General features: G+C 44.3%; 1 protein-coding gene across 27 annotated transcripts in view; it reads left to right on the forward strand.

The window, feature by feature from the left end:
• Nucleotides 1-12,589, forward strand: part of MAGI1 (membrane associated guanylate kinase, WW and PDZ domain containing 1) — a 326,290-nt gene that overhangs the window by 238,452 nt on the left and 75,249 nt on the right. For all 27 annotated transcript variants that reach the window (XM_035546638.2, XM_035546640.2, XM_035546642.2 and 24 more), the window contains one exon: nucleotides 10,199-10,405. In XM_035546638.2, the coding sequence (XP_035402531.1) occupies nucleotides 10,199-10,405 (207 nt within the window). The remainder of the gene's footprint in view (nucleotides 1-10,198; nucleotides 10,406-12,589) is intronic.

Genomic DNA, 12,589 nt, shown 5'->3' on the forward strand with positions numbered 1-12,589 from the left:
TGGATCTTAGAATATGGCGTGGTTAAGACTCAAGCTGCAACCACCAGCAATTTTGCTTTACTAATAATAATAATAAAAAAATCTCCGCCAAAATGAAGACCACTAAGTTAGAATTCTAATGTCCAGGTTTTCTTCAGTACCCAGCTTTATAGTCCTAGATTATTTTAATTTTCATTTGTTTTATGCTGCATTTTTGCCTTATTTTTTTCTTTAATGCACCACCATGGTGAAGTTGATTGTATTTTTGACCCTCCCAGTGACAGTTTATTCTAAACCAGAGGGATAGAACTTATCAAAAGGAAATACTCTCCTGTTTCTCTCCAGAGAACAATAAAATAATACCTTTAATGCATGGCTTTTAATATTAGTAATGCTACTTATTGTACTGAGTCGAACTCCAACAACTGCAGGGATAGGGTTGCTTTCAGTTACAGTGCAATTTGGTGATTTAGAGATGAAGCAAGGGCAAAGCCATGAAATGGAGAGCGGTGATGTTGAATAGGCAAATTCTGCTTCGTGACCTAAACCAGGTTTGGTGGGGCTGGAGGAACGAACGGGCTTGTAAGTAGCTCCTGATTGCCACAGTAAGGTAGAAGCATTTCACAACTGAGGGAAAGAAGAGGGAAAGACACAATTGCCTTAAAATACAGCTGGCAGTTTTTAAGGTCGATGAAATCCAGAGCCAGTGCTCCTGGTGAGGAAGAACACCTCTTGAGGAGCTCCTGCTATTCGTGGTGCTGGGAGCAGAGGCCGAGGTCTCTGTGTCTGCATGTGATGACGGGTGGGAGTTGGATGTAGTCGTGTTCTTTATTTCTCTGCTACGTTTCAGCAGCTGGAGAGAAAGTGTGACCTAAACAATCAAGGCTACGTTTTGACATTACCAGATGACATTCATTTGCCTTTTGAAGGCATAAAGCCACTCAGAAACCAGCACTATCATTGGGAAAAACCTTGCAGGAGATGTAACAAAAGCATTTAATAGTTACTGAAGAGAACTTCTGGGGAGAAAGAATAGAAAACAGGGAGCTTTCAGAGGAGGGGTAAAATGCAGGACTTTGATGCTGATACGGATGCTATTGATTTGGAAGGAATAAAGAACAAGCAGAAGAGAACAGCTGGAAACCACAAAATAGTCGGAGAGTGTATCAGGTTTTGAAAGTGCTCTAATTGCAAAGAGAAACTGCAAGCTGAAGGGGACAAAAAAGGTGTTGCCTACCCACTGGGCTGCATAATATCAGTAGTATTTCTTCTGGTGCACTGCAAATGTGCTCCTCAGGGCAGTTTTTGATTCACGTCCCTGTAAATGCAGAGCAGGCACAGCAGCCTCTTCTCTGACCACCACCGTGGTGTGTTCTTCACCCAAAATGCTCCTAAAATCATAATCAGGTGTGTGGGGGGGGGTGTGGATTTGAAAGCCTTAATTCCTGAGGTTTTCAGATCCAGCTTTAAGATGCTGCTAGAAACGTCTGCTTTTTTCCTTTATGAAAGCCCCATTTTGATTGCATGGAGATGAAATCCTGGAAGGTGTGCCCAAAGCTGTGATGTTGCACCAGTATTGGTCCTTTCTGCACCACCCGAGTGCTGGTGAAGCTGCACGTGACGTGCTCGAGCCAGCTGGTAACTTCCCTTGACAATATTCATTACGAAGAAAAAATCTTTTTAGACTGCACATTACCTGGGCCTTCTGGTGGATAGGAAATCAAGATAATTGTAATCTTGGGCATTTATTGACTGATCCTTCAGGGCATAAAATACTGATGGATGCACGGCAGTAATTGTGTAGGCTACTAATTATTTGGCAATTACTTCTGCATTTGAATTGCGGGCTCTCCCAGGGCCCCCAAGGGAATGCTGCTTTGAGCGGAGACACAGCTTCTAGGTTTTATTCCCATTTCTTCCCCAGCCTGCCGAGTAGCCAAATCAGGTAACAGCTCTATACCTCAGGTTACCAGCCTGGAGAATATTAAAACAACACTTACTTCTCTCCTCATTAATATTTCAGCGGCTGTCCCGTGCCTGCAGTTATCTCGTGTTACAGACAGAAGGGAGGCGGTGGAAGCACTGGCATTTGGGAGCTTGGAGCTGGATGTTACAGGGGAGGCGGGCGCTGTGCGGAGACACAGGGGGACATAGGCGTGGTGGCCGAATTTTGAATGGGGATGGCCGCGTCTCTGGGGTCTGGAGAGGCTGAATTAATGAATGCCTGCCCAGCACTTAGCGATCCTCAAAAGAAAAAGTGCTGCACTTTATAACATGTGAAGGGTTATTACATTATGGAGTATTATTGTCAAGGCATCATCTTTCATTCTCAGGACAAGCGTTATGTGATTGCCAAGAGAAGTAATAAGTAATCTGCATTAGCCTCATGACTAAGATGTAATGGGGTGACTTGCGAACGTTTTTAAAGTGTATAAAACTAGCTACTGTAGACAGGGTCTCCGATTGTGGTACTTAATGAGTGTAATAAATTACCTTAACAGAGCAGTTAGAATTTCAGCGGAAGCAGAGAGGTGTACTCAGCAACATGCTTCAAATCAAGATGCCTTTGGCCTGATAGATCTGATGGGCGAGCTCTCCTTGGGTTTCCCCGCAGCAGCGCTGCTCCCCCAGCTGCCTTTCCAAAATGGCTGGGTTTTCTCCGCTGTTTTTCTGGTGTCTTTGCAGCCCGTGGGTCTTGCCAACTCGGTACAACCTTGAAACGAGCACTGCATCCACGGCGTGCGGAACATGACAAGATTGGGCGAGGAGGGCCGGCAGATGCTGGGGATGCCCATGCAGCGGAACAACATGTTCCGCTTAATGAGATAAGATCTGCTTATTAATGTCTCCATCCTGCAGATTGACTCAATAAATCATAATGGCTCCTTCAGCACCGTTACCGTGTATCATGTCGAATTCCCACTTACGGGCAAGCATCTGTGCACTGCAGAAAGATGCCTTTCTTACCTTTGGCTTTACGCCTTGCTTTCTTCTTCTTTTTTAAACTGCTAGTGAGGATCAAAAGTCTACATTTTTGTCTGGGCCCAATTATCAGCATTAAACATGAGTGCAGCTATACTGAGGTGTCATCGGATAACAATGCTTCGTTCTACAAACAGCTGAAGTCGTAGCTGAGTAACTCTCTCTCTCTAAAAGCAAATATTCAAATCTCTGATAGGGCTTTAGAGTGATTTTGAATTTCCTATGGAAATTCTGTGTGGCTTCTCTCTGTGCACTTGCAATAGGAAGTTTTCCAATAATTTTTCTGCAATTATTCATTGGCAGCCCTGCTTTTTACTCTTTCTTGATACATCTTAAAACACAGACCTCAGGGGCAGAGGTTGTTCCCAAACACCTGTGACAAAAAGGGTATGGCGCATCGGTTGCTTTTTGTAATTAAGTTAGAGTCAGGTTATTTTAAGCTATTTACTCTTTAACCAGAATCTGATGTGTTGATTAATGAAGGCTGTTTGGAGAAGACTGTTGATAGATGGCAGCCAGGCACATTTCGGCATTGTTTCTTGGGACTGTATGTTCTCAGGACTGTCTCTGGAGCTGGCTGCACCTCTGGGGTAGGTGGTATCCAGCTCCCTTTGCAGCTGAGCAGCCCTTCTGTGCCAGGAGGCAGCCCAGCCTCCTCGATTCGCAGCATCCCCCTGCCGCTGCAGAGCTCTCCCCGTGCTGCAAGCTGCAAGGCACATGCCTCTGCCTTCCGGAGGGGCGAGGTGCTAACGGGACACATCCTCTGCAGGGGGGGGATGCACATAGACATACAAGCATTTGCAAGAAGAAGGGTTGCATGTTGCAATGGCTCAGCGTGGCATTTTCTTGACTCCTACATCCTTGTGCTAGGCAGGGTGTGTGCCAGCCACTTCTGTGTTCTCTGGGCATACCGTGCACAAGCACACACTTACTCATGTTCCCTATGAATTTTTTAAATCTATTTACATGTGTATACAGCAGAAGCTCTGATACAGCTGAACTCAGGAAGCACCCCGAGCTTCCACATCCGTCCCATGCCCCGTACCACCGATACCTTCCAGCTTGTGTGTTACTGGAAGTGTCTTTGCTTTGTTTTGGCTTGTTAGAAATTTTCCGTGCATTAAACGTGCTTGGACAGAGCTTCACGTGAGTGCTAACAGTAACATGTGGCAATGCCTAGCGATACCTAAACGCAGGGAAAATTAAAATAAATGAGACCGATCTGATCTGTAGGTGACTTTCTGCTGTGCTGTCATTGCCTGTAAGGCACTCACTGTAGTATGTGTTAGGTAGCGAGCAGAAATTGAAATGTGCCCATTGTAGTATTTTTACTAACTTCACAAGAAATCCAGACTGATCTTCCAGTTAACCTCACCATTAATAACTGCAAAAATTGGCAGAGAATCTGCTAGTTGGAGCAAATGGGATTTGCATATATTGGAGGCTAATTTCTCCGAGATCTTCCGCTGTCTGTGTTTTGCTTCCAATCCAGATGCTGTATCCAAGGCCTCCTCCTGGTTGCCTGGATACTCTGAATTTCCTCGAGGCAATTGCTAATCAATGTGCAGTTGCAGCTAGGTGAATCCTGCAGACAGCAGCCAGATCTGTCATCTAAATGTGGAAATCTGTAGCAGAATATGATCTGGAAGGAGAACAGACAAAACACAGTAGCAGGAGCCCTGCTCCCGGGAATCAATTCATCCTGTGCTAATCAGACACAAGCACTCTTGCTGGATTAGATGAGCAGAGGCTCTTCTGCTAAAATTAAGGGTCAATTGCTTTGGTTCTTGTAGAGCACAGAGAAGAGGAGCTGCCTCTCAGAAAAGAAAACAATTACATTAATAATTACATTTAAAGTCTTCACGTCCAGGCCTTGCTTAATTTTATTGCTTATCTCCAAGTCTCTTTCCCCAAATACGCATTTGCATGAACGCAGTTTGCTGCAAACTGCTTCTTAAAACATGAGCTGTTAATGGAGTCCTCGGTAACTCCTTTGAAGATCAGATGCACTTCTTGTGGACGCAGAGTCCTCTACGCTACACAGAGGCTTCCGAGTGTCTTGATATTTTTTGTTTGTTTGTTTTATAATTGCAAAATTATGCCTCGCAGCAGGCATCAGTAAATTCAGGACCGCAAGAACTCTGCTCTGTACTTTCCTGAGACAAACGCGCTTCCAGTCCTAAATCTCTTTGCAACAGAAAATCAAGATAAGTTGCCCTCTCCCCAAAAAGAGAATAGCTACAGCAAAACCAACACTTAGAGATTAAAGTACCTGAAATGTAAGGTCTGGGACCACGTTCCTTGGTTGGTGTTGTACCATGAGGACTAATGCTTGGCCTCATGCTTGACCTTGCGCACAGCTCCTCTGCCTTCTGGCACATCTCCGTGTCGGCTCTGCTGCCCTGTCCTCACCCCGGCTGCCTCTGTGGTCTCATCTTGCCTCTCTGCAAGGCGAAACACCTGATTTCCTGTCCATTCAGTTTTAGACTCTCTTAGATCTGTATGTGTCTTCTTGCACATTTCACCCCATTCCAAAAGCAGCGTTTTGGATGGATGGGGTCCCGCTAACTGTATTTGAATTGAATGGTAATAGGCAGCAGTTCTTAGGAATTGGATTCAGTTATTTTAACTCAAAAATGCACCAATTAGCTGTCTTTATGAATTACATTTCAAATTCCAAGTCAAGTAAACAACTTAGGATTGTATGTGAATTTATTGCCCTTCAGGGAAGCATTTAATATTTTTTTAAATTATTATTTTGAAATATAAGACAAATTTTTCATTACCACTAGGTTTCCAAAACTTAAACAAAAACCACGGTGTCTCTGGGCTGACGGTATTACTTTAATTCATAAGCTGCAGGACAGGATAGGAGCTGCTGTAGATCGCTTTCATTGATTATGAACACTGCTTGAACTGGCAGAGCAAGAAGTGTTCTGATGATGAGAACTTGTCGTCTTGTTGTGATTAGCTGTTACCGAAGCCTAATTACTGTGCGTGATGCTAAAATGTGTAAGCTGCCGACACTTAGAGATAAGGAGATGAAAAGAAATCAGCTCCGTCCAAATAGCTATTGTGTTTTCCTCGTTATTATTGGCATTATTGTGTGCTCTCCTGAGTGGTGCTTTGGAGTACCTGGATTGTCACGGTTTTGGCTGCAAAGGCTGCCATCAGACTTCAGCTGTGGATAAATCTGTTTCATGCACCAAGGGACTGAATAAAATAAGGGTTAGTGAAAGGTGCTGACGAGGAATTCAGTTAATAGCATGTGCATCTGCTGAGGGAGTGTATTATTAGCGATTATTTCGGTTACTGTAGGCAGGATCCAAACGTGGATGAGAGAAAGGCTTAGGAGCCCCATTCCCATAGGAATCAGACCTGGGAAAGTTCCTGGCATCCCAGGTGCTTCAGAACTGGTATTTCCACGGGAAAGGAGAGCTTTTCCCATTCCTCTTCGCCCAGGAGCTGAGCTGCTCTTTTCCAGCCTTGAGGCATCCCGTTAGGGGCACCAGGGGGGAGCCCAGCACCCGGGCAGTCCTGCCACAACTGCGCGGAGTTTTGGGAATGTTTTGGGATCCTCTGGGCTGACAGATGCTTGTGTATGCACATGTAACATGCTGTTAATAATTAGAGCTGATTGGATATTCAGTACAAATTACACTGGCTATGAAGTTAGCCCCTTCTGTAGGCTTACAAGTGGCTCACAAAGCACTGTTAAAGCATATTTTTAAATATATGTTTTTTCGTAAACATTGACAGATTTAATTTGAGCAAATGATGTCAAGTCTGAGTGCTTAAAAACTCTTCCTGGGCTGTTTGCTGTCAGTTGTTAATGGTGCACGTTTGGATTTCTGAGTCACAGGGTAAATATTTTCTCTTTATAATTTGTAGGATTAAACACGAGTTTTGATGATGATTTTAAGTGCCAGTCCCTCCTACTGATGTGTCTGCCCCCGAGCCCAGGCCCGCGTGCTGCGCCTTCCAAATGAGCTGCTTAGCAAAGAGAAGTAGGTCTGACTGCACCCAGCAGACACAAGGCAAAGAGAATATTTCCATTTTCTCACTCTCTGTCACCTGGAAGCTGCGTTGGAGCTTTCTTTTGCACCTCGTCATCGTGGGTTGTGTGGTGTGCCAAGCCTGTATCTCCTCATGGGAATCTGAGGGAAGAGCTGTGATTTTTTTCACTACTGACTCAGGCTGAGTCTGCCTCCCGTGGAGGGAAAAGCAAAGTTCAGCCCCAGTGGCTGCATTTCCCATACTCTGCAAAACAAAACCCACGCGTGCACACCCTTGCTCAGTTTCCAGTTCATATTTACTCTTTGTATGCCTTCATATATATTTGTAGGGATCCCCTAGCACAGCACACAGCCTTTGTATAAAATAGTAATTCACTAATAGTGATACCAACAGCCATGGTGGGTTTGAAAAGTGACTGGTGATTTCGGAATAAGCAAATCTGAAATACTTTGAAGAAGCCTATTTTTCTCTTGAGGAACAGCTCTCTATGTACTGGTAGGAAGCCCAGCATTGCCCATTACTAGGGGAACTGAAAATGAGCAAACTCAAAGATACTGGTCTGTAATTGGAGGAGTGATGGTAACATCTGCGCTATGTTTTAGTCCAGGAGAAATAAAAATCCACATTAACAACATCTGCATAGCCTCTTCAGTCACTTTGTTGCATCCATTGCAGAAGGATGTAATCATTTACAACAGACCTGAAGTAAATTTTGTCCAAAATAGTGGTGTTCAGTGCCATAAATAAAAGCCGTTCTCATGTTCCTTGTGCACACGTAGATCTGTGGGCTTAGCAGTTAACGTCCTGAGAAAACACACCTACTTTTTGAAAAAGCAAAAGCAAACAAAAAAGTAGCAGCATTTGTCTGGAGAAATGCCTAAGAGGATAGGAGTGGAGCAGGGTAAATTCTTTTTTCTTCCCACCTACATTTGTATTTTTCCTTTTGCTTTCTTTCTCCCCCGTTCCTCCTTTTTCTTTCTTTTTTTTTTTTTTTGCATAAAATAGTTTTGCAGTATGTAGAGCATAAGAATCATTTCTCTAGCACAGACTGCAACCTGCTTTAGTAGCCTCCATCCCCATTAGAGACTTTCCAGAAGAAGTAATTTCCTCCTCCCTATAAATTATGCAACAGCGTGCATTTAAGATTCTGAAATGACGAACGGAAGATGAAAGCGTTGCGGAGTGTCGCTGCTCCTACGGAGCTGAACCCACGCCGCTGTACACAGGCTGGAACACGCCTTGTTAAGACAAACCTGCACGTGGTGCTGCCCGGGTGCTCGGGCTGCGAAAGCACGGAGCGGGGAGATCCACGACTCCTCCAGCCTCGGCTCTGTAAGACTTTTTCCTCCCCTTGGAAGGCAACAACTGGGGAAGGTAGCAACGTGTGCCCAACGTGGCCTTCCCCAGCTGGGCTCTGCCAGCCTGAGCTGGGTGCTTCCCAGTCTCCCTTTCTCCAGGTGCATCTGGAGACTTTCCAGAGCTGCACTTTGAGATCTGCGAGTCCTGGGATGTGCACAATCCCCATGGCCTTATCCCAAAGCTCCCACAGCTTTGGGGTTGTAAGGGACTTCAAGGCTCAAACAGGAAAGGCAGTTGAGTGGGCTGAGCAGGAGTAGAGATAACCATGAAACGCGTTGGGTGAGCTGGAACTGCTCCACGCAGCGTTGGGTGGGTCCGTGCAAACTGCTTGGCTAGCGTTAACCTGCGCTGTATCGCAGAGTACAAACGATGAGGCTGGCTTCTGCAACAAAAATACACGCGCGGATGTAAAGAGTAAATGAAATAATCTTTTTTTAGCGCAGGCGAGGTTTTAAAGTGCCCTCGCATAACGTGCCTTTGGCATGTGGTTTCCATCTAGTGTAATAGGAGTAATAAAGGGACGTGTGCGTTTTCTGGGGAATGGACATTTAATATATTATGTAATTACGTGCTGAAAAATTGAAAAATAATGCTGCCATGTTGTGCATAACCTATGGAGATAGATGAGGGATGTAAATAAATATACCTGGGTATTTGAAAGAAGAGTCTTGTGCTGCTGTAATAGCAGCATGGGTTTATACGCAGCAAGATGGGAGGGCAGATTTTAATATTGTGGCATGCCAGAGAGCCTAGGGAGGATATTTAAGTCCACCTTTGGAATCCAAAGGTGGCAAATAAAAAAATAATTATAATTATCGAACAGGAAGATTTGGGAAATTGCATGTGAACTGCCGTATGTCCCGGATCTCTGTGCAAAAAGTGTCCATCCGTCAGAGGAGGAAGAAGCGCCTTGCAGTAGGGCCGGGACTTCTGTATCTCCCAGTGCTGCTGGAGGCGATTCCAGACCTGAGCTTCCTCTGGAGCATCCCAGGGTCGAGCGCTGCTGGGCTGTTCGAGGCGAAGTGAACCAACCAGTGAAACATTCCCATGTTGTTCTGGTCTCGATGGACCTGTATGTCTTGTGTATTTCTCCCACTGTCACTTAAAATAACAACGAAGTACCTGAGTGCTCTGAACTGCTCACGTCACCTCTGGTGGCAGCTGCCAGCAGCCGTGTGTTGGCATAACTGTGGTGCGTCTTTGTCCCTCCCGGTTTTGCTTTAAGGTCTTCACTTCTACCCAAGTTGACCCAACTGCTGAATTTCCCCTTTGAAGAAAGCAGTGCCACGCGGTGCCTTTCCTTTTCTCTCCTTTGACAAAGTTTTCCTTTAGACAGAGACTGGGTTTTTTTTTTAAATGCAACATCCACCCTAAAAGAACCTGTGTATTAAGGCAGGCTATCGAGCCTTTCACCACTTCACTGGGTGATAGCAGTCATGAATTTTTTATTTTCTGCAGGGCTCACTCCAGATCTGCCCCAGCATTGTGTGGGTGCACACATGGAAAAAGGCTACTAATTGAAATTCAGATGTAATGAGATGAAGTTTGGTATTCACCACGGCTGCCTTTTGTTTTAGCCCTTGTACGCTCAGTGCACCTAAACAATGCAACCATTGCTTCTCCTTTTAGATTCAACAAGAATAACTTAAAAGGCAAGAAATATTTCCGCGTCCACTCCAGAGATCTGGAGATGAAATATGCCCTTAAAAAAATGGGAACAGCGTGCGTCAGTTTATCTATTTGTTTATTTACTACTGGGGTGGGACAGAGATTTTGATGGGATTGAAGATAAAATAAAATAGAAATCTTGCTGCTTTAAACCGTTCCCTTTTGAAGATGCAAATGTGTTTCTATTGCCTAGGTAACTATTATGGAACGCCCAAGCCTCCCAGCCAGCCCCTCAGTGGGAAAGTGACTTCCACCGATGCTCTGCAAAACCTGCAGTCTGGCTCCAAGCAGTCGACTCCAAAGCGAACCAAGTCTTACAATGATATGCAAAATGCTGGCATAGTGCACACAGAGAATGAGGAAGAGGATGATGTACCTGAAATGAGCAGTAGCTTCACAGGTAAAACAAAAATACCGCAGTCCATCAGTTAGGACACACGGGGAAGGTTTATGGAGGGGGATTTTATGTGGTTTTATTTTATTTTGGTTTTGTTTATTTTGTTTTAATTTACGTTATTTTTTTTTATTTGTATGTCTGTTTGTTTTTAACGGGTTTGCTGCAGAGCTGTCAATTTTGGAGGGAACTGGCCAGTGTTACCTGCATGGCAGGTGTCCAGGTGTGAACGCTCACATCCACAGTTGTGATTTCTGAAATGGTCTTGTGGGACTGGGCTGGATGAGAAAAAGTGGGGAAAACCTCACATCCATTAGTTACTTTTTGGTTTGTTTTGTTTTCTTTTTGTTGCTGGATAGCTGTTGGTAGTGATGGATAGAATTTGAGAAGGTGTACGAAGGAAATTCATGTTTGGTTTGTTTGTTTGTTTTCCTTCCTGGGAGGTGTTTTACTTTGCAGCGTCGAATTTTGAAGTTCTCAAGCACAGGAAACTGTTAGGTCTCTGAATAGACTTCTTTAACTGTGGACAATAATTGAGATTTTTTTTTAAAGATGTTATCTAGTACTATGCAGTTGGATCATTAAGGACACGTTCATATTCTTTCAGAAACTGTCCATTGAATGCAGTCAGCCAGATTCTGCTTTCAGTTACTCCAGTGTAGATTTCAATTACTCTGTTGAACCAAATGACAAGTTTAAGTACAGAAAGATGAAATGATGTCTGGTAGAAATTAAAGGTAACACTTGTCAATCCCTTTATATTCTGAGTTAATCATTCTGCTACTTGCGAACGTAGAGGTATTTCTTAAAAAGAAGTGTGTAATGACTTCTGATGTCAAGGAACATGTCATCATTTTGAACATCACTTTGTGGACAGTCAGCTTGAAATGTAAGGGTCCCACTGGAAATCAGGAACTTTCTGAGTTGAAATGATCTTGAATACTACATGAGGTGTACTCGTCTACATTGTAAATTAGCCCAGAACTTCATTTCTGTCTGTAGCTTTGTCAGCTAGTTTGCGGTACAACCTCAGCCAAGGTCAGAAAGTTTAAGGAAGAGCTGACCTGTAGTTGAGCTCCAGTCATTAAAACCAGTATGAAATGGCTCAAGCAGGGTGCATTTGAAATTAACCAGTGCTGCTTCCAGAATACGTTGCTGTCCTGTCCACTTCCTTGCACCTACAGAATGCCCACTGTATTTAATTACAGGTCCTCTTCTCCGAGGTACCTACGAGTAAACTGAGGGCTGCTTGCTGTGGAAGTGGGGTCTGAAGCATGGGTGCAAGCTCTGTGTTTCTGAAGGTCTTGTGTCCTACTGTGTCCTGCTGACCACAGATCTCAATCCTGTTGTGGCTCTGGTCACTTCCTACCTCCATAATTTTTCTTCCCAGTTTCGAATGAGTCACAGGAGCTATCATGCCAGTTCCTACTAACCAGAGTCCTGGCTCTGACATCTTGTAGAGCTTGGAAAGGATTTAGGCTGAGATGTAGTTTTGCACCTCTCAAGGCCAAACTCTCAAATGGTTTTGGGGCTTGTACTCTGCTTGGCTGTTACCCGTTATGTTTTTTCAACCCAAATCACTCGTGGCTGCCCTAATCCCTCCCAGGCTAGGAGTTTCCATCTCTGCCTACCAGCTCCTTCACAGTTTTTCACCGGAGGGTAATTTCTCCTATGTTGTGACATGGCAGCTACCTCAGCTCCTGTCACAGGATCTGATTTTGAGAGGAGGCTGGTGGGAGATGCCGTTTGACCTCCTTTCGGCCCATCTCAGCGTGTTGCCCCTGAACTGACTGTAGCATCATTTATTTTCCTTGTTTTCCTTCACAAGATGAAATACTGGAAGATGCAGCTCATTCGTCACAACGTTATCGCATCCTGGCCCCATGCCTCCATGAAATGAGCACAGAATCAAGAAAAGAGAATTATTTCTCCTATACCAAAATGATTCCTTATGCTTATTTCATGTGTATGTGTGCTAGCCATATTAAAATGCTCCCACTTCCTTAGAAGACCTCTCAGTGACTTGTGTTTTTCAGGCTTTGGCATGTTTACACTCAGTCTTAAGCTGGTGATGATTCATTCATGCTTTTTTTTTTTTTTTATCTTGTCAGCTTCTACCTTAAAATATTGAACAACAGGAAGGCTAGAAAGCAGGCATCTGAGGGTACGGGTACAGTCTAGGTTTTTTTC

This window comes from Cygnus atratus, chromosome 10 (assembly GCF_013377495.2).
Source record: "Cygnus atratus isolate AKBS03 ecotype Queensland, Australia chromosome 10, CAtr_DNAZoo_HiC_assembly, whole genome shotgun sequence".
Classification (NCBI taxonomy): domain Eukaryota; kingdom Metazoa; phylum Chordata; class Aves; order Anseriformes; family Anatidae; genus Cygnus; species Cygnus atratus.